Genomic DNA, 25,823 nt, shown 5'->3' on the forward strand with positions numbered 1-25,823 from the left:
ATTGATCCGCCATGAAGCTCCAGTTCCTGTTCGCCTCTGTGCTGCCGCTTCTGACCCAGGCAGCGCCCTCGCGCCAGTCTAACCCGCTTTGGTATGATCAAGGCCTGTACGGGGCATATCCTTGGCGCGAGTATGCATCTTTCGACCTCGCCTCGCCCCGGGTCAACGTCCTTACGGAAAGCACGCAATGCGACCCCGGCTATGTCTTCCTCGAACCCCGCGGCCGATCCGTCTCCACGCCCGGCCCGATGATCCTCGATGCGGAGGGCAACCTCGTGTATATGGAGAAGAAGTGGGGCGAGGTCATGGACTTCAGGCCTCAAACCTACATGGGCGAAACCTATCTCACCTTCTGGTCGGGAACCGATGATGGAACCCACGGCCGCGGGACGTATTACATGGTGAGCATTCTTTCGACTCGCTCTTCAACAACTAGTGACCATACCCACTGACACAAAAAGCTCAACTCCTCATACGACGTCGTGCACACGCTCACCCCGGCCAACGGCCTCGAGGGCGACCTGCACGAATTCGAGCTCACGTCCGCCGGCACCGCCTTGCTCACCATCTACGAAGTCATCCCGGCCGACCTTACGTCCGTCGGCGGGCCGGCCGACGGCTGGATCTACGACGGCCTCTTCCAGGAGATCGACGTCGCGACGGGCGCGCTGCTCTTCCAGTGGCGCGCCTCCAGCCACTACGCCGTCGACGAGTCGTTCGCGCCGCTGAAGTCGCACGGCCGCAGCCCCGACGACGCGTGGGACTTTTTCCACATCAACAGCGTCGACAAGGACCCGGCCACGGGGCGGTACTACGTCTCGGCGCGCTACACGCACACCGTGACATGCATCTCGCCTTTCACCAGCAGCAACAACAACAACACCGACGGAACCGACGACGGCGGCAGCAACAGCAACAGCAACAGCACAAACGGCACCGTCGTCTGGCGCCTCGGCGGCGCCCGCTCCTCCTTCGCCGACCTCTCCAACGGCACCGCCTCGGACTTCTCCTGGCAGCACCACGTGCGCTGGCACCCGGCCGACAATACCCTGACCATCTTCGACAACGGCGCCTACGACAACAACGACGCCCTCGCCACGCCGCACGGCCACAGCCGCGCGCTGGTCGTCCGGCTCGACGAGGAAAACATGACGGCCCGCCTCGTCGCCGCGCTCGTCAGCCCCGCGGGCATCCTCGCGCACTCGCAAGGCTCTGTGCAGCGGTTGGAGAACGGCAACTTCTTCGTCGGGTGGGGCCATTCGGCGGCGTACACCGAGTTCAAAGTCACTGAGCAGCAGCAAAGCGATGATGACGAGGAGAAGAGGAAAGAATTGGAGCAGGGAGCGGAAGCGGACGTCGAGGTCCTCTGCGACACGCACTTCGGCGCCGCCGCCTTCTTCGGCTGGGGCTGGGTCAAGTCGTACCGCGCGTTCAAGAGCGCCGACTGGAAGGGCTACCCGCGCACGAGCCCGGCCGTGACAGTAAAGCGGAACCGGCTGCACGTCAGCTGGAACGGGGCGACGGAGGTGCGGGCGTGGCGGCTGATGGGCGCCAATGCCGCCGCCGCGAATGCGGATGCGGAGGACGAGAAGGAGTGGGTCGTTTTGGAAACGGTGGAGAAGAGCGGGTTCGAGGGCGTGCTGCACCTGGCGCAGGCGGGGAGGGAGGTCGAGGTCGTGCGGGTGCAGGCGTTGGACGGCGCGGGGAGCGTGCTGGGGGTTAGCCCGGTGGTGGATCGGAGCAGTGGCATGACGGTGAGTTCTTCTTCTTCTTCTGATGTCGGAGGTCCCACCTTCCACCTGACGGATGTTGGGGGGTTTTTTTCTTTCTTCTTTTGCTGACTGGTGCATGTGTTTTGTTGCAGGTCGACGGCGCTTACGAACCGATGCAAGACCGCGATACCGTCGCGCTGCAGCTGCTGCTGGCCGTGCTGGCGTGCATGTCGCTCGGCCTCATTGTTTGGGCCTGCTGGATGCCGATGAAAGGTGTCATCGGAGATCGGACGAGCTATCGGAGGGTGCGGCTATGAGACAACGATGTTTACCATCGTTTGCTGCAAAAGGAAAAGAAACCAGTTTGGATGTACTGGTGAAAAACTGGAATTGGGGCAACCAACCATACACCGACCGACCGACCGAAAAGACCGCTTGCCCGATGGATCGATCCATAACGCCGCGCCGAGCTTCGACGGGGGGGATGCTCGCAGGCCAAGGAAAACCCAACGTCGCCCTTGACGCGAAATCGTCTCTGAACTTTCGTGTGCATATCCACTGAGGAACGAGGGAAGTGACTTCGTGAGTCGAAGATGGCCTGGCCACCTCGTGCGGATGTGGGGTGTGTGAAGCTTCTGGCTATTGTGGTCAAATGCTCTCACAGACGGTTGTACCAATATACAGCTCCTTCGCGCAGCCGATGGCTAGCGTGGATCTGTTTTTTGCTCATGTCATGGGTAGTTGAAGCCATCGTCCGGACGTGTATGTAGAATTTTTAATTCGACATTCTCGTCCGGACGATAGCTTTAACTACCTACGTAATTTTTTTCTCTCTAAGAACGAGCTAAGGCATAGTTACGCCATGTTCTGCTATTCTTCGCGCTAGCCATCGGCTGCGAGAGGGGGCTGTACATGCGGACTTCCGTATAGACGCGACAGGAGAGAGAAAGAGAAGGAGAACAAGCTATAGACACCCTTCACATCTAGAGCCTGGACGTCGATTTCTACGGACACGTTATTCTTGCGCGCTGCCCTGAAGAGGAGTGGATAGAACCGGTACTGCCAGAATGGACGAGATATTTTTCTCGAGGGTCGCTATCCCAGCTGTTAGAACATGAGGGATGAACGCTATATATCCTAGTTAATTACAGACATAGAAAGCGCGAAAAGAATAGTAATTTTTCTTAACACTGAATTAATCGGGTTTTGCAAGTCCCGAAATGAACGCTACATCCTTCCTTCCGTAGACAGTTGAAGCTGACTTTTGGACACATACTACCCTTCTTGAAAAGAAATAACAAAGCCTCTATGCCGATAGTCAAAGCAAGCACCCAGGCACACATGCGAACTTTAACACAGCAACATACCACGTCCAAACAGAGTAAGTATTCAAATTACCCACGTAGGTAAGACTCGAAAAATCTCTTCGACAACAAATCTTCCTTTTTTCCCATCTTCAGATTCTTTAACTTTCCTCTTTGAAATTTTCTTACATTCAATTCTTTTCAACACTCCAGGGTATCGAGCGCCCAGTCCCTTTCATCGACCAGGAAGGACCACATGCTACAACGCTTTACAAACGATGTGTTCAACAAAAAGAGATAAAAGCGAAGCCGGGAAAAAAAAAAACCAAAACGCCTCACCAATGCCGCCCTTGCATCCAAAAAAAAAAATAATACAGACCAGAGAGAAAAATAAGAAGAAACAAGACCGACCACATCTTATAAAAACGTCCTCTTCCGACTCAACTTCGAATATGCCCTGCTGATCGGACTATTCGTATTCGCGCCGCCTCCCGGCGTCCCCAACCGCGGTCCATTTCCTCCACCACCACCACCGCCGCCAGACATCCCCCCGATCATCTCGTACGCCGAAACCCCGCTCATGCCCGTATACGCCGTCCCCCTCGTCGTCGTCGGATACAACCCGTTCGGCGGCGACGACGTCGGACTGCCACCGTTGTTCCCACCGCTGAGGCCGATGTATCCGCCGCCGCCACCGCCGAAGGATCGGTTGCTCCACGCGCTGTTGGGAGGCATGCCGCCGCCGCCTCCGGAAGAGGTGAGGCGGGTGGCGCTGGACGGGGTGTCGGGGCTGCGGACGTAAGCGGTGGAGGCGTTCATGCCGCCGCCAGGGGGGCCGGAGGATGAGAAGCGCTGCTTCAAGCGGGCGAGGAGACCGCCGCCGTTGCCGTTGCCGCTGTAGCCGCCGTCGAGGCCACGACTTGTCGCCATGGCCGTCGAGATGGCGAGAGGGCCTCCAGGCCCCCCGGTGTTGTTGTGGTTGTTATATTGCGGTATCTGGCCGTAGTGGTGTTGGTGGTTGAGGTCGCCCGGCGGGTAATGGTGTCCCTGCTGCTGCACCGGCCAGCTCGCCTCCTCCTCGACCCGCCACGCGTTGCCCATGTTGCCGCGCGCCGCCACGACCGCGGGCACGGCCTCCTTCGGCACGATGAACAGGTGGCCGCCGCTCTCGCCGATGAACCACTCGCCGGCCCACTGCCGGCCCGCGGGCCCGCCGCCGCACGAGCCCGCCATCGACGCCGACGGCGGCGAGTTGACGGCGAGCGAGAAGAGGTTGGGCGGCTCCGAGAAGTCGGTGACGAGCCCGCGGTGGAAGATGAAGTAGGCGAGGCAGAGGATGTTGGTCAGGAAGGCGAAGACGAGGACGATGTAGAAGAGCTTTTGCGGTTCGCCCGTCGGGCCGGATGCGTAGGTGCGTTCGCGGAGGGTGGCGTTGAAGTTGACGGTTTCGGGCGAGAGCAGGATGTTTTCGTCGTGGGCCTGTGTAAGAAAAGATTGGTTAGTCGCCGCTTCATCGTTGTGAAGGTAGGAGATAATAGAATGAAGAATTGCTTACCCAGTCCATGTCCATCTGCGCGTCCTGTGTGCTCAGCAACAAGGTGGTGCTCGCCAGCACTGCGAGCGCCTCCGCTATACTCGGCCGATCCAGCTGTAACTCCGGCTTCTTGATGATTGACTGCGTGAGCAGTCGCGCGATGCTGGCCTTACCGTCCGTGATGCCGTTGCTCAGGGACATCGAGTTCGCCCACTCCGTACCGACCCATGGCCAGTCGAGGCTGACGGTCGCGGAGCCGCTCTCTGCACCTGCGTCGCTGTTGATGTATGCCAGCGGGTCGTTCTCCGGATCGCATGTTGACGAGAGCGAGGAGCCTTCCTGCACGGCGCTATAGGTGGTGCTGCAGTTGGGCGTGAGCGATGCCTTCAGCTGGCAGAGCGAGTAACGCTCTACGTCCGTGTCTCCATCGCGCCCTAGCAGGTAGATGGACTCGCGGCCATAGTAGAATGTTTGGTTCAGGACTGTGTTGTAGTTCGACGGGTAGCGCGGGAAGATGGGAGCATTCTGGCCGTTTTTGCGCCAACCAAAGAGATCGTCGACGACGGTCGTGTTGATAGATGAGTTGGAACTGAGGAAGCTAACCTGCGCGGGCCACGTCGGGGCATCTAGGTCTTCCGAGTAGTTCCACGCGGTGTAGACGATAGGAGCGAGCTCGCTGCGGTCCATGTTCGCGCAAAGAACGTGGATGGCAGGGCTGGGCACTGAAGCAACAAGGTTGTATGCGCCCAAGCCGCCGAGTTCAGACGGCTGTAGGATTTCATTGCGCTCATCCGTAGCCGCACCCAAGACGCCGGCATGAGGCATGGCCAAGCTGACGTTGTTGACAACACGACCATTCCACTCAAAAGCTGAAACATCCAGCCAGGTTCCATTGACTTGAATCTCAGAGCGGTACTGCGAGAAAGCAGGCACCCGAGTCTCCTTGGTAGTGCCGGCGGACTTGTTTTTGGCAAAGGAGTCCCATTCGGCGACGTAGCGTTGGTAGTCGTGGTACGCTTGCGCTGCGTACGAGATGTCAAGGCAGGTTGCGTTGCGGTGTTCCTCATCTTCAGAGACGGGGATTGGCGTCTCGCAATTGAATCCAAGGTACTGGTTGTTGGCAAACTTGGTCATTACATTCGCCTTCGCAATCTTCGTCTCCAAGGCACCTAGCTTGAGCTGGGGTTGCACTGCGCGGTGCTGTCAGCCAATGTCCTCTCGAGAGGTGGAAATCTCGACTTACCCAGAGCATCCGAGGCGGACGTGTACACCGTCGCAACAATGGCTGCAATGAAACTGATGATTCCCAGGATGCTGAAAAGCGCGTACCGCACCGTCTCAAAGTTTGCCACCATGTAGCCAGGCGCACCGACCCAGTTGCGCATGCTCATCTCAGCAAGAGTTACACCCTTGCCGCTGCCTCTCACACTCAAACTCCGCCTACTCAACACTTGGCCAAGAAAGGCAACGATCGAAGATCCGAATGACAATTCAACCGTCTTTGCCAGAATCGCGACAAGCAGGGATGCGTTGGACGGCGTAAGCCAGCCACTGGTGCGTATCATTGGCCATTCCGGACCACGCAGAGCCACGACGAGGAAAAGACCGGAGACGATTGTGGCGTATATCGAGATGAGGATGATGGAGCTGGTCACCCATCTGGTCCGGAAAAAGTGCCTTCTTGCCGGACAGTGCACCGTCGGATTGAAGCCTACAGAAATGTCAGCAGTTGCGCTCAAGATACTAGAATCATTCAAGAGCTCCATGTAGCCCCTTCCCTGCCCCAAACAAAACAGCTGGGCTCAGAATAATTGTTTGGTGCCAAATCGCGTAGAATAAATCGCGCAGAAGCTGCAGTCCCAATCCATCCCACCCCATCATGCCCAAACACCTGTAGAGATATGAAGGCAGAAGTCAACTTACCAGGCTGCTGATTGCCCTCAAAGAAATACTCCAGCTTCGGACTCGGCATCCCAGCCTCCGCCCCCTTCGCATCCGCGCCGAACCCGCCCTTCGTCCTTTCGTCTGCGTAATCCACCCCGTCCACATCCCTCACCAAGCTCGCCGTGCTCTGGTTCAACGACCTCGAATCGGCCACGCCGTACATGTCCGAGAACGGATTGCTACGGCCACCGCCGGTCCTATCGTTGAACCCCGGCGTCGTCGGCGTCCCCGTCGTGTCCGAGCCGCTCTTCGGCGGCGGCGGCATCAGCGGGAAGTTGAACGAAACCTGCCTCTTCCCCGACGTCGGCGTCGTCCCGTCCCCGAGCCCGGCACCGCCATCCCCCGCGCCGACCGCCGGCACGCTGCTCCCCCTCGCGGCAGTCCCCTTCGCCCCCGTCTCGATCCCCAAGCTGCTCGACCGGCTCCGCCGCCGCTGCTGCAGGCTCGCGTACGACGCGACTGACCGGATGCTGCCGGGGCGGGCGGTTGCGACGCTACTGCGGCCACGGTACGAGCCCGTCTCGTAGTTGGCGTCGAGGTCGGCGTCGCGGTCGTCGTCGAGCGCCTCGACGAAGCGCGAGCGGCGCGTGCCCTGCGAGATGCGCGAGAAGCGCGACGACGTCGACGTGGCGCGGGCGAGGGCCGGGTGCGGGATGGAGGAGGCGGAGGAGGGGGTGATGGCGGAAGCGGGGGTGATGGCGGCGGGGCTGTCTGTTGTTGGTGCGTCGTTCGTGAAGGCGGAGGCTGAGGGTACTGTGGTGTCTATGCGGGGTTGCGGTGGGTGTTGTTGTCTGTTGTCGGACTCCATCTTTGCTGGTCTTTCCTTTTCCGTGCTCTTTCTTTTCTTTCTATTCCTGTTTTTTCCCCCTCGTCGATGGGCTGGCTGGCTTCCTTCTCTCCCTGAGATGTACGAGTGCTGCGACTCTCCCCCGCGGCGAGCAAAGTTTGCTTCCGAAAAAAAGCAAACAGAAAACAGTCACTCCTTATCTGCAGAAAGCAAGGTCACGGGGCGCAGAAGACAGATAGGGTGGGTGGGGGAAAGAGAGAGGAGGAAAAGTCGCAGACAACTCCGGCGACGCCGAGCTTCCCACGTGGAGCAAGTATTGTAGTGGAGCTTCTGCGCACAGGCGGCGGTCGTGCGTGGCGTTGGGTTGCTTTGCTGTGTGGGTGCTGGGGCCGCCTCCAGAGGCCTCCGCGCTCCGATCGGTCGGTCAGTGGGATGAGTTGATCAATGGGGCCCGCAGAAGGTCCGCGGCGCTGCTGCTCATCGCCAAGCTGGCTGACCGGTCGTCGTGGTGCTGCTGCTGCGCTGCTTGACGGTAGAGCTCGCCCTGTGCAGGCGAACGGGGAAAAGGGACGGTAGCGGCCGTTGGAAGGCGATTGACGGCGGCGGCAGCAGGGTGATCGATTTGGGGTCGAAGGGGATCAAACAATACGAGGCGATGACGAATGCCGAAATGCGGTGATCTTTATTTGAGGCGACTCCACGATGAGCTTACTGTGTGCTAGCTTGCCGCTGCTAAAAATGTAAAACAGCAGGCGCGAGAGGGTCCAGGTTGCCCGCTGCCGGCGGGGAACTAGGGTTTCAAGTCAGCGCCGCAGTTGGTGGCGCACGAAAAAGGACGAGAAGCAAACACTGGCATCAGCACTCAGCGGTGCACTCAGCGGTGCCGGCGGAACTCGCGCGCAGGCGGAGTAAAGCGGCGTGCTTGGGCGGTCCTTAATCGCGGCGAGAGTCAGCGTTGACGCAGGAGCCACCCCTTTTCCTACAGTACCTAGCCAGCTAGCCTGCCCTTCCCGCGGCGTGCGGCGTGCGACGTTGCACCGCCTCAACCCTCCCCCGCCTGCGCCTCACGCGACGGGGCCGGCCAGGCCAAAAGGAGGTCAGGGTCGCAGTGCATCGTGGAGCGGGCATCGTGGAGGTGTGGCTGGAGTGCGGAGACAGAAGAGGCAAGAGACAGCCGTCGCCCCTCCTGCCCTACAGCCGTTGCGGCTCAAGTCAGTCGTCCGGGTCGCGGCGGCTGGTGGCTTGCAATCTACACACTACTTGGCGAATCAAACATGGCCGCCCTCCCTTGCCTCTAGCCTGCCGCCGAGCCGACCGTCGCCCAATCTCGCGGGGGGTTCTGCGTTCTCATGCTGCCATCTGCCATCGCACTCCCCGCGCCCGCCGCGCAAGTTGATTGGCTTGGTGTCGCATTCCCTCTCCACCTCCATTTCTCCATACGTCATGCCTGACATGGGTTGCGCTGTCGTTCGCGTGCCGAGAGAGGAAATTGTAATAGGGGAGAGGGCCTCACAGACCACCGGCCTGTTCGACCGAGTTCCACGCGCCCGCCCACGCTCACACTCACGCCGGCTCCCGGCTTGGCGAGAGGGTTGTTGATCCATACACTCCAAAACTAGCACAAATGCCTCGCCCGTGGTGATCGTCATCTAACCGGTAGCTGCTTTACATGGCGAAAATGAAAAAGGGTCACCGACAACTGACTTCTGCTTGACTCGACAAAACTGCAGCACGGACCACGCCAGCCCTGTCTTGAACTTTAATGCTGTCCCCTGATCATCGGAAACACCACAGCAGTGACTGAAGATTCTAGCCCTTGGACCTCATCGAAGACGATATCATCTTCCTACATAGGGAGCTGAATACAATATCCGGACGTAAAACTAAGTTTTAAATGTGCACATTTACGTCCGGATCTTGCACTCAACTACTTATTCAAGTGATGATGCGGGTGGGTCGATATCTTTTGTCATCTGCTGTGACACCTCATAGTAAACTTGCAACACATAAAAACTACCGTGTCCTACTCGCTTCGCTCTTTTCTCGCACACCCATCACATACCAATTTGAGATGCAGTTGGTAGCTTCATTCACCCACTGCGGTCTAGAGCAGCCGCCATTTGGGCAATTCTAACTACCTTTGTTTCTTCGCTCCGATGTGGTATATCTTGGCTGCGATAAACTAGACCATCTTGACTAGTGATCTGTGTTTGGGCTAAATGATGCGTAAATCCATCTTTACACCGTGTGTAACAATCACCATTATCCCAGTAACGCTGAATGACAGCAATACAAGCTTATGTAGCGTCACAACAGATTGCAAATGATCTGGCCACCCCGTGCCGCGAAACCGATGCTTCACGTATCGGCATTTGGAGCGACTGTCCGGCCTAGAATGCGAGATTTAAACCGTAAAGGTACATCCAGACATATGGTTCAACTACACACGTAAGCATGTTGCTGATTTATTTCACTGCTGAGCAAACCCCGGCCTCAGCTGACCTTCAAAGCTCATCGGTGCACCAGCCCCAGCCGCACATCCTACCCGTGCCCACATATGCAGGGCCCATCAGGCACGGCGGTTCCGGGCAGCTGGGCGGCTCTCCCCTTCCCCGGAACTAACGCGTATAAACACTCTCACACTTGAACCGGGACAACTGAATCGATGGCATCCCAAAAAAGAGGCAGCGTCAGCAATAAACGCAACATATTCTACTTCGCTACTGCGGAGAGGTGGCCTCACCTCTTGTACTGGGCGTTTCCTTTGCCTGTTGAGAGTCCAGCGACATGCGCGACAGCTTTCACCAGGAAAATAAAGAATTGGCGACCAGCAATGCTTCCGTGGAGTCCCCGCAGATTGTTGGTGCATATCATCCTCGTGGATTGATGGGACAGCAGCAGCATCGAAACCGAATGCTGCGCCTCATCTATCGGGTTTTGTCGTGAAACTTCATCGTCATCACATAGAGTGCTGCATCATCGTTGATCTCGGATAGCGTTGTGTCCGAACGACGTCGCCGAGAGAAACAGAGGTCCAGGACGCCAAAAGCCTCCCGGCCGAAGTGTTTGCAGTGTCAAGGAATATGTTCCACCAGTTTTTATCTCCTAGATGCTGCCCTATACCGCATTGCCCAGGCTTTGCCAGCGTTTGAAGAAGCCCCAGCAGTCGAAGAGACCACACCAGCTTAAATACCGACTCCTCCGCCTCATCACGCGAGCAAATGCGAGCTTGAGCCTCAATCTGCATCTTGTACTCCAATCCCACTCCCACGGCGGGTGACAAAAGAAGTTGCACCCCCGTGTTTACCCTACACAAACACTGCATTATCAAGTTGGTCTAGGCAGTTGAATACAAGATCCGAACGTAAATGTACGTTTTAAATGCACATATTTACGTCCGTATCTGGTATTCAACTACCCACCCGGTGGGAGATTTCTTTCATGAGGCAGATGCGGGTAGGCAATTTATTTTGTCACCGACGTGCTCCTACGTGACCCACCCCGCATCACCGCCGACTACCTCGACCGATGATCCGGGGAATCATATGTTCTCAACACCGCTGGCACACAATCACTTGATCACGCAAGTCATGCACGGTGGTCAAATCCCTTCTAAGCCGCATAGAATTGCCTGCCTCTCTGCCCTAATAGAAGATGAAGAGGGAAAAGACAGAAGGAAAAAGAATTGCTATCTACTCAGCCACCACCATCCATCATCTTCACCTTCCCATCGCGTTCAAGCCGAACGAGCCAAGAACGGAGAGAGAGGGAGGAGAAAGAACGAGAAAAAGAAGAAGAATAAGTGGAAAAGAAACGGCCTGCACTCCGTCTTTGCCTCTTCTTCATTTCCCTCTTTCCCCTACGAAGTTTATAATAAAAGTAGTGTCTGCCCTTCCTCCACTCGCATGCTGGTGATACAACGAATGAACGCTGAATTGAAAGAAAAAAAGACGCAGAAGAAGAAGAGAAGAGAACAGAAAAGCCAGAAAGAAAAAGAAAAGGACTAACTACTGCTGTCGATCCCACCACTCCAATCCTTCCTCCTTCCCTCCAAAAAGCAAGATCGAGAAGATCATCTCCTCCCCTTTCCCAGTTGAGACCATCCGATATTATCTACTTTGTGAGGGGAAACCCCCTCCTTTTCCTCGCATCTTCGGAAATTTTTTAGCAAAAGGAATAAAAAAAAAAAAGAAAACACTTCGCCAGCGCCGTTTGAAATGCAGCAAAGCAACAACTCATGACCATTCGCTCTCATCAATTTTTCTCTCTTCCGTTTCGGTGCACGTGTGCACCACCATCGAGAAAGAAGCAGGAGGAAATAGTCCATGCTCAAGCGAAGCCAAAGTACTCGCTACCAGCCGTGATGGCCGTGTGAAGCTGCTGCCTGAGCGCCTCGTAGGTCTCGTACTCTGGCAGATCCAGCTGGTTGAAGCACGTGTGCGAGCTGGGTAGGCGGTCCTTGCTGCCGTAATCACGGTGGATGTTGAATCGGCTGAAGCCGTTCATGCCCTCGAGCTCCTTGAAGCCGTTGAGTGGCACCTTGGACGTGCCCGTCACGAACTGCAGCAGCTTCGCCCGCTCCTCCTTGTCGAATGCGCGCACCGCGCGCCAGAACCACTGGATCTGTGGCGATGCTGCTGTGTAGTTGTGGTACTCGGCGTTGTTCTTCCAGTCGTCCACGTCGATCTCAGGCAGGCCAGAGATGAGCAGCTCGAGCTCTTGTTCGTTGAAGATTGAGATCAGCTCCGCCGGGACGATGTCATGGAAACCTTTGAGGAACTCGGTGAGCTGGTCCTGAACAGAGCCGGTCAACTTGTACTCGACCATCAAGCGGACATACTCCTGCTTGTTCTCCTCAGTGACTGGGATGTTGCGACCGTTAGGAATGAGGTCGATAGTCTGTGTGACGCCAAACTCCTCAGCCTCGACAGAGAAGGTCTCGGTGATGATGTCCGTGATGTCGTTCTCGAGCATCCACAGGAGGGACTTGTAGTAATCCAAGTCCAGCGTCTCCATGTCTTTGATGCTGACAGGCTTGCCCAAGATGCGTTTGTATACGGCTCTGCTGAAATGGCAGTCGAGCACGCGACCCTCGTATAATGCCTTTCCGATGATACGACCGATGAACTTGAAGAACAGAAGATGCTCTTGGTTGATCGCGCTCAAACGGTTAGGGTGGAAAGTGGTACGATCTGAGGCAACGGGGATGAAGAGAGCGTAGTCGGGGTTGAACATCTGGCGGGCAAGAACCTGGAACCACTCGCGAGTAACACCACCTGCATCAACACCCTCTTCTCCATGGAAACGGATGCTGAGCTTGCCGTACTTCATCTCGTCACCAGTCTTGAAGTAGAGCGATTTAAACGAATCGAGGAAGACGTGCTCACGGCGAACAGCGAGTTGAAGCGTGGGGTGCGGGTGGCGCAACTCAGCACCGCGAGAATGAAGGCGGCGGTTGAAGAAGTTGCGCTTGTTGTCAAACTCCAGCACCTTCGAGTTCCTCACAAGAACCGAGAATGAGCCGCTCATGAGCTTGGGGTTCTGGCGGACGAGCTCGTTGAGAATCTTGCGATGCTCCTCAGTGAACTTGAAGAACAAACTCTCCATACGGTTCTCCGGCGGTGGGCTAGACAGTTCGACTTCCCTGGCGTGCAACTTGGCGAGCGGCGCATCCTTGAGGGTGGTGTTCTTGCAGACGACCATCAACACCTCGATCAACGGCAAGAGGATTGTGGCTACGCTGAGCATGTTGGTCCGCTCGCGGATGACTGTCAGGCACTCGCTAAGCTTGTGCCACAGGGACGAGAAGGTGGGGTTCTCGTAGAGCGTGGTGAGTATATCGGCCTTCTGTTCGGCGGGTAGGCCATCTGCAACGCTGGAAGCAGGCTTGTCTTGAGTTTCCGAGCGCTTGGGATCGAAGAGGTAGTCCAGTGCGGTCAACACACGGAGAAGCTTGGTCTGATCAGAGCTGGCCGGCGAGAACTTCGATAGAGCCATGCCTTGCACGTCGGTGCCCGTCTTGGCCTTAGTGACTTGGGAGACGAGCTCGTCAAGGTCGCCAAGGCAGGATTGAGCCAAGTCTTGACCCTGCTTGATGAGCTCCTTTCCGAACGTTTCCTTGGCGCCTGGAATGGCCGAAAGGTTGTTGATGACGGACAGCGTGTTCTGGAACGTCTTGCTACTGCACTCACGGGCAGCCAAAATGTGGACAACGAGGCGAAGGTTGTACTCAGGTACCTCGGGCGGAACAAGACCACGCGCCTTCTTCTTGTCATCGGGCTTGTCTTCGGTCTTTTTCTCATCCTTCTTTTCGGTCGAAGCTGCAGCAGGGTCATCGGTCTGAGTCGCTGTCTGCTCCATGGGCTGCTCAGGGGCCTGCTCCGTGGCCTGCTCAGCGGTTGTGGTCTGCTCAGCGGTCGTGGAAGTCTCAGTGGTCTCCGGAGCTGTGCCCTCGATTTGTTGCTGAGCAGAAGTGCTGGCCTCAGCAGGCTCGTCCTTCTTCTCCTCGCTCTTTTCCTTGTCCTTCTTGAGGAGGATTCCCAACGGACTCGTGATGTTCATCAGCAAAGAAGCCAGCTGCTCCATGACGGTAGAACTCTCAACGATGAGCTTGCGGTCAAGCAAACTGAGAAGGGCGTTCAACGGGTACTTGTAAGCTTTGCTCTCCTTCGCCTTGCCCTTGCGGTAAGCCTTTGACTTGAAGCCCACCGCCGTCTCATGCTCTGCAAGGAAGAAAGAGGCGACGTGAGGGTTGTTGTACACCAGGTAGACGAGAGTACTCAGACACTGCTGCACAACCATGATGGGCGACATGTCGCCGTGAGTTGAGAGTTGTTGACCGGCAAGCGGACCAGTGAGTGAGCGCTTCAAAGGCTGCGGAGTCTTCTGGGTACCGGACGGCTGCGGAGCCGGGGGCTGCTTAGCGCGAAGAGAGAGCTGGGCAAAGCTGCGCTCAACGGCGTTGATATCCGCCGAACCATCCTGGAGGATGGACAAGAGGATGCTGATAACCTCGGCGCGGTTGTGACGGTTCTGGCAAACGTCCTTGAGGATGCCATTCAAAGTTTGGCGGGCGCTACCTTGCTGTGGGATGAACATGAGTCTAAGTAGAGTTGCAACACCGGACTTTTCGAGCATCTGGACAATGGGACGAGGCTTCTGCTTTCTCTGTGCATGTTCCTCCTCTTGCGGGGCACCATCGTGGCGGCGGTAACCACGGTTGAGACGGCCAATGTCGGCTATGTGATGGTTCAGACGACGATCACCACCCAAACGGCGGGCCTCTTCAGCAAGCTCCTGAGGCAGTTCCCGCAGAGTTTCGTCGTCTTGCTCCATCAGGACAGCCTGACGAAGACCAGGGTCCATAGAGGCGAAAAGAGTAGCAACGTCCATCTCTTCAGCACGAGGAGGTGCACCTTGGCGACGACTCTCCTCTGCATCTACTTGGCGACGACGGGCCACTGCCTCCTGTTGGAGAAGCTCGTCACGGATATCCTCGGGTAGGGCATCGAGGAACTCGCGGCTGATGTCTGACGGCTCAGTGCCTTGAGTCCGAGCCTCTTCGCGCTGAGTTTGGATCTGAGCCATCAGGACCTCTTCCCTCAAGTCCTCAGGCAGAGCCTCGAGGTACTCCAAGTCGATACCAAGATCGGTAATGTCGATATCACGGCCACGGAGGTTGGCAACGACCCTGTTCTGAGCCTGTGCGGTTTCGCCTTGGGCGGCGGTTTCTCCCTCAACAGCGGCTGCGGGCTGCGAAACTCCAGCATCCGCCATCTGTTGATCTTCTGTCGCGGCCTCAGCAGGCTGCTCCTGCGCGCTCCTCTCTGCTTCCAGGCGGCGAGCCTCTTCAGCTTCACGCTCTTCTTTCTCTTTCTTATCTCTAGCTTCCTTCTCCTCGCGCTCCTGACGTTCGCGCTTCTCCCTTTCGATGAGCTCTTTTTCATGAGCTTCACGTTCTTCACGTTCCTTGCGCTCGGCTTCCTTAGTGGCCTTGATCGCGGGAGGGACCAGCAACCTGAGGATGGAGTTGACGATGCGGACGGACTTCTCAATCGCAAGGCTGCCAAAGAGTAGGCGGCCCTCTTCCTGCCAGCGCATTGTCGTAAGGGTCGGCACGAACGAGACCGCCTGAGCCGGGTCATCCCGCGATGAACGAGAATGGTGGTCATGGCCCCGACGGTCGCGGCGGGCATAGGGATCGAAAGTACCATCAGGGAAACCGGGATCGCCGGGAAACATGCCCTGAACGGTCACTGTGATGCCATCCTGCTGAATAGTAGCCGAGCCATGACTCATGATATTGAGAAGGTTGCTGATGAAGGAAACAGGAGTGTCGCCTCCAGGGGGGAAACGGCCAGGCCGCATGGGATCCATGGCGTGGACCCAGTCACTCGAACCGGCGCGACGACCGCTAGAACCGCCAGCACCCGAAGAGGGTCGACCGGAGCGCTGGAGAAGAGGGTTTGTACCGTCATCTGCACCACGCTGGGTTCCAGCCGGGCGATGGGCTCGATAAGCTGGAACTTAGACATGTCAGTATGGTCAAGAACAGGGTTGAACATGTGGACTTACCGAGATGACGGTCAAGCGTAGCAGGCGGGATAAACGAGAAGGGGTTGACACCAATGATACCATGACGATGGTGGTGATGATGGTGCCCCCGGAAATCTGGAGGAGCACCCCAACCCCATGCAGGATCGGGAATGCCATCTTCATCATCTAACGCTCTCAGTAAGCGCTGCGGGAGCAAGTGGCGCATCTCTCGGGTCATCAAACCTTCAAGTCCAGCCTCGTAGGCGATGTCGTCCTCATCGTAGTCCTCCTCCTCGTCTTCCTCATCTACTGCGGTTAGCCTATCCGCAGCCCAGGCTCGCTGGAGGTCGGCGAATATACCTTCGTCCTCCTGCATTTCGTCGTCCAAATAACCCTCGTGCTCCATATCCATCATATCGCCTTGGAGGTGCTCCAGCAGACCAGGGCCACCTTGGCCATCCAGGATGCGGACAAGGTTATCGATTCCTCCAGGGGGGCCGTGATCTTCGTCGGCACCGTCTTCGTCGTAATCGTCTCCCTCGTCGTCTTCACTTGCCCATTCATCATCTTCGTCCCCGTTGAGGCTATCGTTGATGTCGTCGCCCGGGACGTCGTCCAAGTCGTCCATGATCTCAATGTCCTCGTCGTTTTCGGGATCTTCATCGTCCTCATCCATGTCCGCCGAATCGTCATCATCTTCGGACATGTCGTCTCCGTCTTCGCCCTCGATGACGATTTCCACGTCATCGCCGACGTCGCCAGACAGACCCTCGATATCGCCCATACCCTCGATCTCTTCGTCCTCATCACTGACCACGTCATCGCCATCATGTTCCATATCTTCCTCGTACTCCATCTCGTCACCATATTCATCACCGTACATGTCCTCATCGTCATCTTCATCAGACTCTTCAGACTCAGTCTCCTCGTCCCTGCTGGGATCGAACATGGCAAGAGTGGAGTTGCGGAAGAGATCCGGAGTTTCCTCGCGGAACTCGTCCATGTCTGAAACCGATGATGCTGTAGATATTTCATCTTCATCGGCCTGACCCGGCACACCCGAGATCTCGGCATTCAGACTGAGCTCGATAGCAGTCTGCGTGAGGAGCTTGATGGGACGGAGGATGTACTTCACTGCCCGCTTGGCATTGGGGAAGTTGAGGTCGATGTCGGCAATGGCGGTCGTCAAAGTGGTGATAAAGTTCTTCTCGTACATGATCCGTGCCAGTTGCTTTTGAGAGGCCACGATCATATCCACAGGGAAGCTGCTGGAACTGTTCGTGGGTTTGCCATAAAGCATGCGGTGGAAAAGGTCAGCAAGGTTGAGCAGGCGGGAATACTTCATGTCCAGCAGCTCCGAAGAGGCGTTGGCATCCTTGAATGCCCTCAAGGCGTGTTCAAGGACAAACTTGCGCACGAAGAGCAGCTCCGACTCATCTTCTTCCTTGGCATCGCGACCCTTGGCAGATCTGCGCTCGCCAGTCTTTTGGCATAAAGCTACCACGACAGAAATGGCCCAGTTCGAGGTAGCGCACTTCTTCTTGAAAGAAATGTCTTCCGCATGTGCCAAAGTACCCACGGGGACAAGGTTCTCAAGAATATACCTGAGAACAGTTGAACGCGGCTTTGAAGGTGTCATGGCTTGAGGGTCAGCCTGGCGCGAGAAAGTGACAAACTCCACCTTGGTCTTGTTGTAGCACGTTAGCAGCTCCGTCAGGCACTGGAGGATGAAGCAGCGGTATATGAAGATCGGGTTCTGATCAGCTTTGAAGGTGGGCTTCTCGCTCTTCTTCTGCTGCTCGGGAGCGGGAGCCGGGGTAGATGCGGTGCTGCCCGGAGTTACGGGAGTAGCACGATCTGCGCTATCCGTCATCTCTACATCACCTGCAGGAGTGTCCTTTGATTGTTCTGTAGGCGCAGCGGCAGGCTCCTTGTCGTCCACGTCCTTGTAGGTGAGAAGTTCACACAAGAGGTAGTGAATAACGCCGTCTGGATTCTCAATGACCGGGGGCTTCGTGTCAGCAGGCTTCGGCTTTTCCGGCTCTCCCTTGGCTTCCACTTCAGTGGATGGCTTGACAGTCTCGACGGCCTTTGATGACTCGGCGGGCTGGTCACCCTCCGTGCCAGATTTCTCGTCTGGCTTCTTGTCGGCAGGAGCCTCTTCTTCCTTGAGTTCCAGGAAGTTCTGACTACGCGATTCCCGAGCATAGCTAGTAAGCTTCAACTTCTCGTTGGTGACTTCGACGAAAATCTCGGGGCTGCGGATGGCAAGGTTCCAGAGAGCTCGAACATAGGCAGTGGTATCCATTTGCTGAGGAGTGTTCCGAGGGCGACTGCCCTTCTCCTTGAACAGTGCCTTGATCTCAGTTCTCATGATTTGCCTGATGGTCTCTTCATCCTCGACAATGTGACGCAGAATCAACATGAATGAACCCTGCAACCGTTCGTTGGTGATGCCGCTAAGCTGCTTCACCATGACAAACAGGCGCTGCAGGTTACGCTTCTCTCCCAGCTTTGTGGCAAGCTGTCTATTCCTGGTGAGGGTCACAAGGACACGGGCGACCGAGAGCGCCAGAGATTCGTCTTTGCCAATGCGAGGCAGAACTTCGACGATGGCATTGAACAACTCGCGCTTGTCCTCTTCGGGCACAACCGGCTCTGGGAGCTCGATCGCAGGGAGTGTCAAGTCATCAGCATCATCGTCTCGCGGAGGAGTCCATTGGATCTGAGGAGGTTGAGCATCGTCGGCAAGCATGCGCTCGATGATAAGCAATACGTGGCCAATCCAAGGTGACGACTCCTCTCCACGCTGCTCTGGAGAGGTCTTGATGAATCCAAGCAATTGAGAGAAGTACTCCTTAAGCTGAGGTAGAGTCGCTTTGTAGAATTCGCGCTCTTGGAGGATGAGGGCGAGAAGGTGGGCGTATGATGCAATTTTCTTGCCGATGGGCCTCAGGTCCTCCTCGGATTGCAAGGAGATAAGCGCATTAACAAGGGTCTCGCCGATCTCAGTACGCATGCTAGAAGCATCAGATGATTTTGCGACAGCTGCAGATATCAAGTCTGCAAGTTCGAAGGTGACGTCCTCGTGTACATCGACGACTTCCAACGCACGGTCGATGACGTTCTTCCGGACCTCAGATCTCGCATCCTCAAGATCTTCGACTCTGATATACTCGGCACTTCCCGCATCAGTTGCCGTGGTTCCACGCCCCCACGCCGAGTTTTGAATGGCGTGTGGAATATAGACCGAGCTACTGGTAACGTTGACGGAAGTGGCGGGCTCCGTCGGAATTGGCTGAGCATCAGACATGACAATGGACTGAGAGCCGGGCTCCTCGAACTCGTCCTCGCTCTCAGCTGTCAACCGAGGAGTGGTGGAGGTTGATGGAGTCTGATCAGTTTGCTTGAGTAGCTCAGTCTCATATGGAGGAACCGGGTTTCGGGAGAATCGAGCATCGTTCTTTGCTGCGTTACAATACTCCCTGGCGGCGGCCGCGTTGTCGTAGGAGCGGTATTGCGCTTCCTTCGCCAGGCCGTCCTCGAAGCCGTCACGCTTAAGATTTTCCAGCAGTTCAGAGGGGCGTGCCTTCCACGGTTTGTAGACGAACCTCGACCGTGCCGGAGGGGTTTCAGCGCGTTTGTATGCCTCGTTCTCGCCCTCGCTGTCCAGGACAATACGGAGGATCTCGACAAGATTCTTGACGATGGACGTTGTGGCCTTGTTCATCAGCTCCGAATTCCATATCTTCTCCACCGGCTTGATGACAGCCATACGCAGCTCAACAAGGAACTGGGATGGGAAGAAAGAGTCGCCCTTTGGTCGGTTCCGGTCGCGCGTGTTCATGGCATTCGTCTGGTGCGCATCTATCACACATTTCGGGTTGACCATGTGTGCATACAAAGTCAAGACGATTTTGACGCCGCCGAGTGCCAGGTTCATCAGGCCTTGTACATCTTCCGGAAGTTCCTGGCTGTCGTTCTTCTCTATGATGCCCTTCGCCTCTTCAAAGAAAGAGTCGAGTATGCCGCTCAGCTGGTCCAGGCCACCTTGACTTTGGAAAGACCCGAGGATTAGAGTCAGCATATGCGGAGGACTACGATCCATACTTCCTTCCATGAGAATCTGGGAAATGGAAGTAAGAATGACAATCCAATAGGCGTAACGGTCCTTGGCGTCGGCGCTCTTCTTCGGGAGCTCATAACTAAGTTGATCCAAAGCGAGTTTGGCAAGTTGGTCTGCAACGACGAAAGCATTCTGCTTCATCCACTGGTCCTGAGCCCTCCTGAAGAGAAGGCATTTACCCAGTGCCTGCAGGAACGGAGTGATTGCGGTAGGGACTTGGCTCAGGAGGTAACGCAAAACCTTTGTGTTCTTGTACTGAGCTGATGCCTTGTCCAGGGCTGTGCCAGCCTGCGACGTACCGCTATCGCCGCTGTTGACCGCGCTCGACTGTTGACCAGACGTGTCCGTAGTCGCGGCGTCACTGGGCTCCTCGGGATGACGCGGGTCGGTTAAGCGAAGGATGTTGTTTGCTTCGTCTGTGCTAAAGCCACTGCTCTTGACTCTTGTACTCTTCTCCCAATCAGAGGGGATCTCCTTTTGAAGGAGGATCTCTTCCCACACACAGCACCTCTGAAGCCTACCAAGACTATCGATCAGGTGTGCGTACATGTCGCCCATGTTGACCAGCGAGAAAATGTTGTGGCTTGAACGGTGGTTGAACATTGAGCCTTGGAATGTCATGGAGAGTGCATTAGCCAGGGTGAGGACCACAACAAGGGCCTTTGCAAATCGCGTGCCATTGGCGGCGACCTCGGCATCAACGTCCGCACCGGCGTTCCTGCTAGTGAAGACCGCAAGATAAGCCGACTGGCGGTCATTGCGCATGAAAGGCTCCAGCTCGTCGCAAGCAGCTTGGAACCGCCTAATTAGAGAAGGTAAAGCAAGGTGAGGCTTCTGCTCTACGATCATTTGAATGACGCGGCTGAACTCCTCTCCGACAGCGAAGTACTCGTTGAAGTTGTACGGTAGGCATGGTAGAGTCCCGAAGTCAAGGATGAACTCAAGGCCACCTTCCTCGATAAATGCCGAGCAAAGGGATTCGTTGATGAAGAAGCCTTCCAAGAACTTGCACGCCGCGGTGATAAATTGAGTGGTGGTAGGCCCGTCCTTAGGATCCTCTTGCTCTACAACATCGTCTATGGAGACGTCGACATTCGGAGCCTGTGCAGAAGCTGCCGAAATGTCAACATCAGTCATTTCCACGTCATCTCCTTGGTTTGAAGACTGCTGGTGGCGGTTGCCCTCCTTTCCCCAGAGAGCCTTACGACCTCCGGAGACGAGGATTTTACCATCACCACTTTCAACCCAGAGCTTGGAGCCGACACCTTTATGCTGTGCCCTCTCAAAGCAGAGCTTACCAACCCTTGCAACCATATTCTTGACCGAAGCAAGAATAGCTTGCTTGAGCGGAGGGTGGTGGCGAACGAGCTCATCGAATGAAGAGCCCAACGTCTGTGTCGTTTCCGAGTCTACCTCGATCGCTTTCACGTGTGCAGGACTGGTGAAGACTTCAAAAAAGCTCTCAAGGGCGGTAGAATTCTTAAAGAGGTTCAGACCAGCCTCGGTCAGGCAGATGGCGCCAAAAGCGGGAGGAACCGAAGCGATTGCCTCGGCAACTGGGAGGATACCAGTGGTTGCAGGCTTCGAGTCCTTATCTGCCGGAGGCTCCTCTTTGGTAATGGGGGCATCGGACTGCGAGGGCGTCTCAGTAACATTCTCGGTGGTCGCCTCGACGGCTTTTTCTTCAATCGTCCTCTGCGTGACAGTCTCCAAGAAAGTCTTGCTCAGTCCAGCTTCGGCGATAATAGCGTAGCTCGTAGGTTCGTGGTGGATGAAGTTTGCCAGGATGTTGACAGTCATACTCCAAACGGTACTTCCGAAGACGGGAGCCTCGGCCAAGACGGTGCGGAGGCCTGCCAAAAGACGCGGAGAGTCCATCAAATTCCGAAGTAGTCGATCAATGCCACCACCCCCATGAGTCATCATGTGACTGATGAACTTGAAGAGCCAGCGAAGGGTCTGCTGGGGGTAGTACGCGATCTTGTAATCCGTGTGTTGCGTCTTGTATTGATCGGGCATGCCTTCGCCACGCTCGGCCCGTGCGTAAGCGCTCTCAACCTCATGTCCAGCAAGATCAGCGATAGCATCGAGCCCCTTGGCCTGCACAAAGGCCTGGAAAGCGTCGCGCAGGTTAAATGCAAAGGTGTCCAGGAAGCTCAAGACGCGAGAGTAGTAGCGCTCGGACCTCTGGGTGCGGAGAGTGAGCACTTCTACGAAGATATCGAACAATCCTGCAGCAACCATACTCTCGCCCATACGGTTGACCTGTCCTGGAATGCTGGTGAGCAAAGTGAACAAGGATTCTCGCCACTCGTCGTCTTCGAGAGAATCCCCGGGCCCGTCATCGCGCGTAAGTTCAGCAACTGCCTTGCGAGCTACGTAGAAGAGAACGCCGTGGTTGACGTTGAGACTCAGCGCGGAAGTCAGATCAGCGCCCTTGTTCTTGTGCTTGGTAAGGGCTTCCAAAGCACACAAGGCGGTGGTCTGGAGCTCTCTAGATGCACCTAGCTGCCCATCTGCAGGGGGATGAATCAGCTCGGCGAGTTGATAGGCAAGCTGAAGCGGGCGGGGCTCATCAGCATCCGGCTGCCCAATCTTTTGGTGGAATGTCGTCTCAGGGTGGACATAAGCTAAGTTGGCAATAGCAAGCAACCGGATGGCTACGATGTTCTCTCGTGCCGCTCTATCGGACACAAGGGATTGGGCAACCCGGACGCGGTGAAGAAGCTCGTAGCGGGTTTCCTCGGGCACGTCTTGAGCATAGCTCCTCATGACTTCGTAGCACGGCTGAGAAGAGATCTCGCGGTAGGGAACTTCCAAGAACTTTGGACCAGCGGGACGGGATCCATCATGCTGAGCGTTGGGTGTCACGGGAGTGCGTGGCGACTGCTCGGTCGGTGCAGCGCGGTTTTGCCTAGGCGTGGCATTGGGACCCAGCGTAGAACGACGTACGGGAGTCGGGGTACTCGGTGCCCCACCGGGACTAGCAAATGGCTCAGGCGGGGCGGGCTTGCCGGCCTCGTCCTTTGTAGTGTCGTAGTAGGACAAGAAGACGCTGCCCCACTCCTCACGGAGAGCAGGCGGAATCTCTTCGAACTTGACCTTGCCCACCAGATCCGCCACCTGCACCTTGTCTGACGGTGCATCGGTGCTCGGGCTAAGAGTGAGCTTATCCTTGCCCTTACCGGATGCTGGCGAGGAGCCCTTTACGAAAGGTAACGCGATCTTGAGAAGGTTATCGAGATTGATGTTGTAGTGGCTGATGAGAAGGCTGTTCTGCACGGTGCTGCTGGAGCCCATGCGCACACGCGAGGTATGGTAGCGTTGGGCAAGCCTGAGGGTGAGACGCAAAGTCGTCCTCAACAGCGGAAGTGAGGTAGTGTTAAGAAGCTTGCTGAGATGCTCACTGCTAGCGTACAGGCTGCGGTTCCCACAATTTTCCAGTAACAACTTGGTGAATCTCAGGATTTCCTCGAGGAGCTCCCGATCGCCCTCTGCAGTGTAGCCAGCGGCATCGAGATCGGCAGCGCCGGGCAGCGACTCAGATGACTGCTTGCCCTCCTCCGCATCGCCCTTCAGCAGTAGACGCCTGCCGAAGGGCTGGGCTTGAGGGCCACTAACCAGGGCATACTCCTCAACGAATAGCTCGAGCACGCGGTCGAAACGGTTCAGCACGGGTATCCAGTGATACAGGTCGCCACGAGGGAAGGGCCATCGCCGGGGGAAGGTGCTCAGGTGAGCGGGTATCTTGTGAAGCGGAAGCGCAAGCGTCTCCTTGATGAAGTCCGCAATGTACGGAGACTGTAATCAATTCGTGTCAGCAAGCGTTTGCCACAATTCAGATTGTAAGCGGAGAGTGACATACCAGAGTCGCGTCATGCTTGGATGTTGCGACCTTTTTTATCCTCCCCATCTTCGCAACCACAGCCTGGAAGGCAGACCTTCCCACACCCAGATGTTGCTATCCAGCTCACACAGCTCTAAGCCTCACTCTGCAGCGGTTCGGGGTGATCGGCTGCGATGGGGTGGTCGGCAGCGGGCTTATGAGGGTGGGCTTGGCGGGTGTCGCGGTGATGAAAGGTAGCGTGAGGCGCGAGCGGAAGAGCGGCCGGTGGCGGCGCAACTGCAGTCAAAATCGCGGGCGCGCGTGCCTGAAGCTGAAAGGTGGCGTAGTGGGTCGGCAGCAGCGACGTTCGGGGCAAATAGGCGGCGGTTGAGCGAAAAGGCGCGAGATTGTGTCAGTCGGAAGCGCAGGGCAAAGGTTCCAGCGGAAAGAGGAGCGGTGCAGGCGTCCTCTCGCGTTGGGCTTTGCGTCTGTGTCGCGGGCCTTGTCAAGCAGTGCGCAGGGCAGCCCGTGCCGATGGCGGAGGGTGATGAAGAGGGAGTGGCGGGGAGGCGGGTGCTGAGGAAGTTGGGCTGGTTGTCTGCGTCTTCGCCGTGAGGTAGGCGGTAGCAAACCTAACGTCACCGACAGGCTTACTCAGTTTGAAATGTGGGCACTCGGACCACCACGCAGAGCAGCTTTGCGGTACACCTGCAGTCGTTGAAGCCCCGAATCAGCCCTGGGGAGAAAATTCTAGCATTGCGCGACCACGGTTGCAAGGGCTGCACGAGTCTCGGATCTCTCTTGGGCGTGCATGCTGGCTGATTCCAGTTTATCCGCATCCAGCACGAGCAGCGCAGAGTCACCAGCAAGCAATTACCTTTAACGGCACTGATACGTGCATACAAGAGCTACGTGGGCTTTTGATGCCCCTCGGCTACCATGGTCACCGGGAAACTCTGACGAAGGCAGCATTAATCATCCGCCGCGAGGCACCACCAGTGCCGTCACGGCGCGCATGGCATTTGCGAAAGCTAGTGGGCGTCGCGACGCGTGCAAGGCGCCAGCCGCCCGTCGCGCCCGGAAAGACGCCAGCGCCAGGCCCGCCGAGCGCGTCGCCTGGAGGTGCGGCACAAGGCGGCTTGAGCCTGCACCACCCGCTACATCCCCGCGCCCTTCGGCCGTCGCACGCGGCGGGCTGTGGTTGGAGACGAGCACCAAAGGTCCAAGGTCCCTCCTTCCCAACGCTTTAACCCCGCCTCCATCCATTTGTCCCGCTCGCGTTTCCCTGATCGGCTTCGCCCTCCGCCAGCCGGAGCGTTTCTTCCACCACCAGTAGGTCGCGTTCGATCATCTCGGTCCAGTTCTGGAGGTCGCCCATCTCGTTGAGCTTCTTGACGTTCTGGTCCGCCATCTTCTGCCATTTGTCACCGTCCTTGGCCAGCGCCGCCGTTTGCTTGGCCAGTTCCTTCTCCTGCTTCTCGATGGCCGCTGCATTTGCGTGGATGTCCGCTGCGCGCTGCCGCATTTCGGCGTTCATCGATCCGCCGACCGAGGACAGAGAGGCTGTGACGGCAGCGCGCGCTTCGGCAACGCGCTGCTCGTCTGGGGTCTGAGACGGTGATTGCGAGGACATTTTGGTGGTCGAGGCAACTGCGAGCTGCGTGAACGGGAGGTGCTTTACTGAAAACTGCGCAAAGCAAACGAGCATAAGATCAAGAGCCGGTGGAGGCGGCGAAGCGCATATATGCGCCATCCGCGATCATCTGACTAGGCTGCATAAGCGCTCCCGTTCGTCGAGCTCCCGGACGACGGAGGGGCTGCCCGCACAGCACTACTGCCGCTTTGGGCAAAGTAGAGGCGGATCATGAACTTCGACAGCGCCTTCGCCAGATCCCCCAGATTTGCAGATACGCAGATGATTGCTAACCGTAGCAAGCCTCTGGACGCCGTTTCCCCACCCACCCCTTTAAAATCTATTCGGCCGGCTGTGAAAGCAAAGGTCGTGATCGGGCGACGCTACGGTAGAGCTAACCTGGAGAAGAAACACCTTAGCGA

At 56.7% G+C, this 25,823-nt stretch overlaps 3 protein-coding genes across 3 annotated transcripts; 1 reads left to right on the plus strand and 2 right to left on the minus strand.

Moving 5' to 3' along the window:
* Positions 1-11: 11 nt before the first annotated feature.
* Positions 12-2,029, plus strand: SLS55_006445 (uncharacterized protein; the record flags this gene model as incomplete). The annotated part of the gene is made up of 3 exons (XM_066777874.1): positions 12-401; positions 462-1,754; positions 1,865-2,029. The coding sequence occupies 3 exons, from the start codon at positions 12-14 to the stop codon at positions 2,027-2,029; spliced, it is 1,848 nt and encodes a 615-aa protein (XP_066631969.1).
* A 1,404-nt stretch (positions 2,030-3,433) lies between these two features.
* SLS55_006446 (uncharacterized protein) lies at positions 3,434-6,657 on the minus strand (the record flags this gene model as incomplete). The annotated part of the gene is made up of 4 exons (XM_066777875.1): positions 3,434-4,495; positions 4,572-5,740; positions 5,794-6,261; positions 6,474-6,657. The coding sequence occupies 4 exons, from the start codon at positions 6,655-6,657 to the stop codon at positions 3,434-3,436; spliced, it is 2,883 nt and encodes a 960-aa protein (XP_066631970.1).
* Positions 6,658-11,610: 4,953 nt separating this feature from the next.
* Positions 11,611-25,401, minus strand: TOM1 (E3 ubiquitin-protein ligase tom1; the record flags this gene model as incomplete). The annotated part of the gene is made up of 3 exons (XM_066777876.1): positions 11,611-15,758; positions 15,856-23,743; positions 25,096-25,401. The coding sequence occupies 3 exons, from the start codon at positions 25,399-25,401 to the stop codon at positions 11,611-11,613; spliced, it is 12,342 nt and encodes a 4,113-aa protein (XP_066631971.1).
* Between the last annotated feature and the right edge of the window lie 422 nt (positions 25,402-25,823).

Source organism: Diplodia seriata (genome assembly GCF_021436955.1).
Source record: "Diplodia seriata strain FDS-637 chromosome Unknown scaffold_6, whole genome shotgun sequence".
Taxonomy (NCBI): domain Eukaryota; kingdom Fungi; phylum Ascomycota; class Dothideomycetes; order Botryosphaeriales; family Botryosphaeriaceae; genus Diplodia; species Diplodia seriata.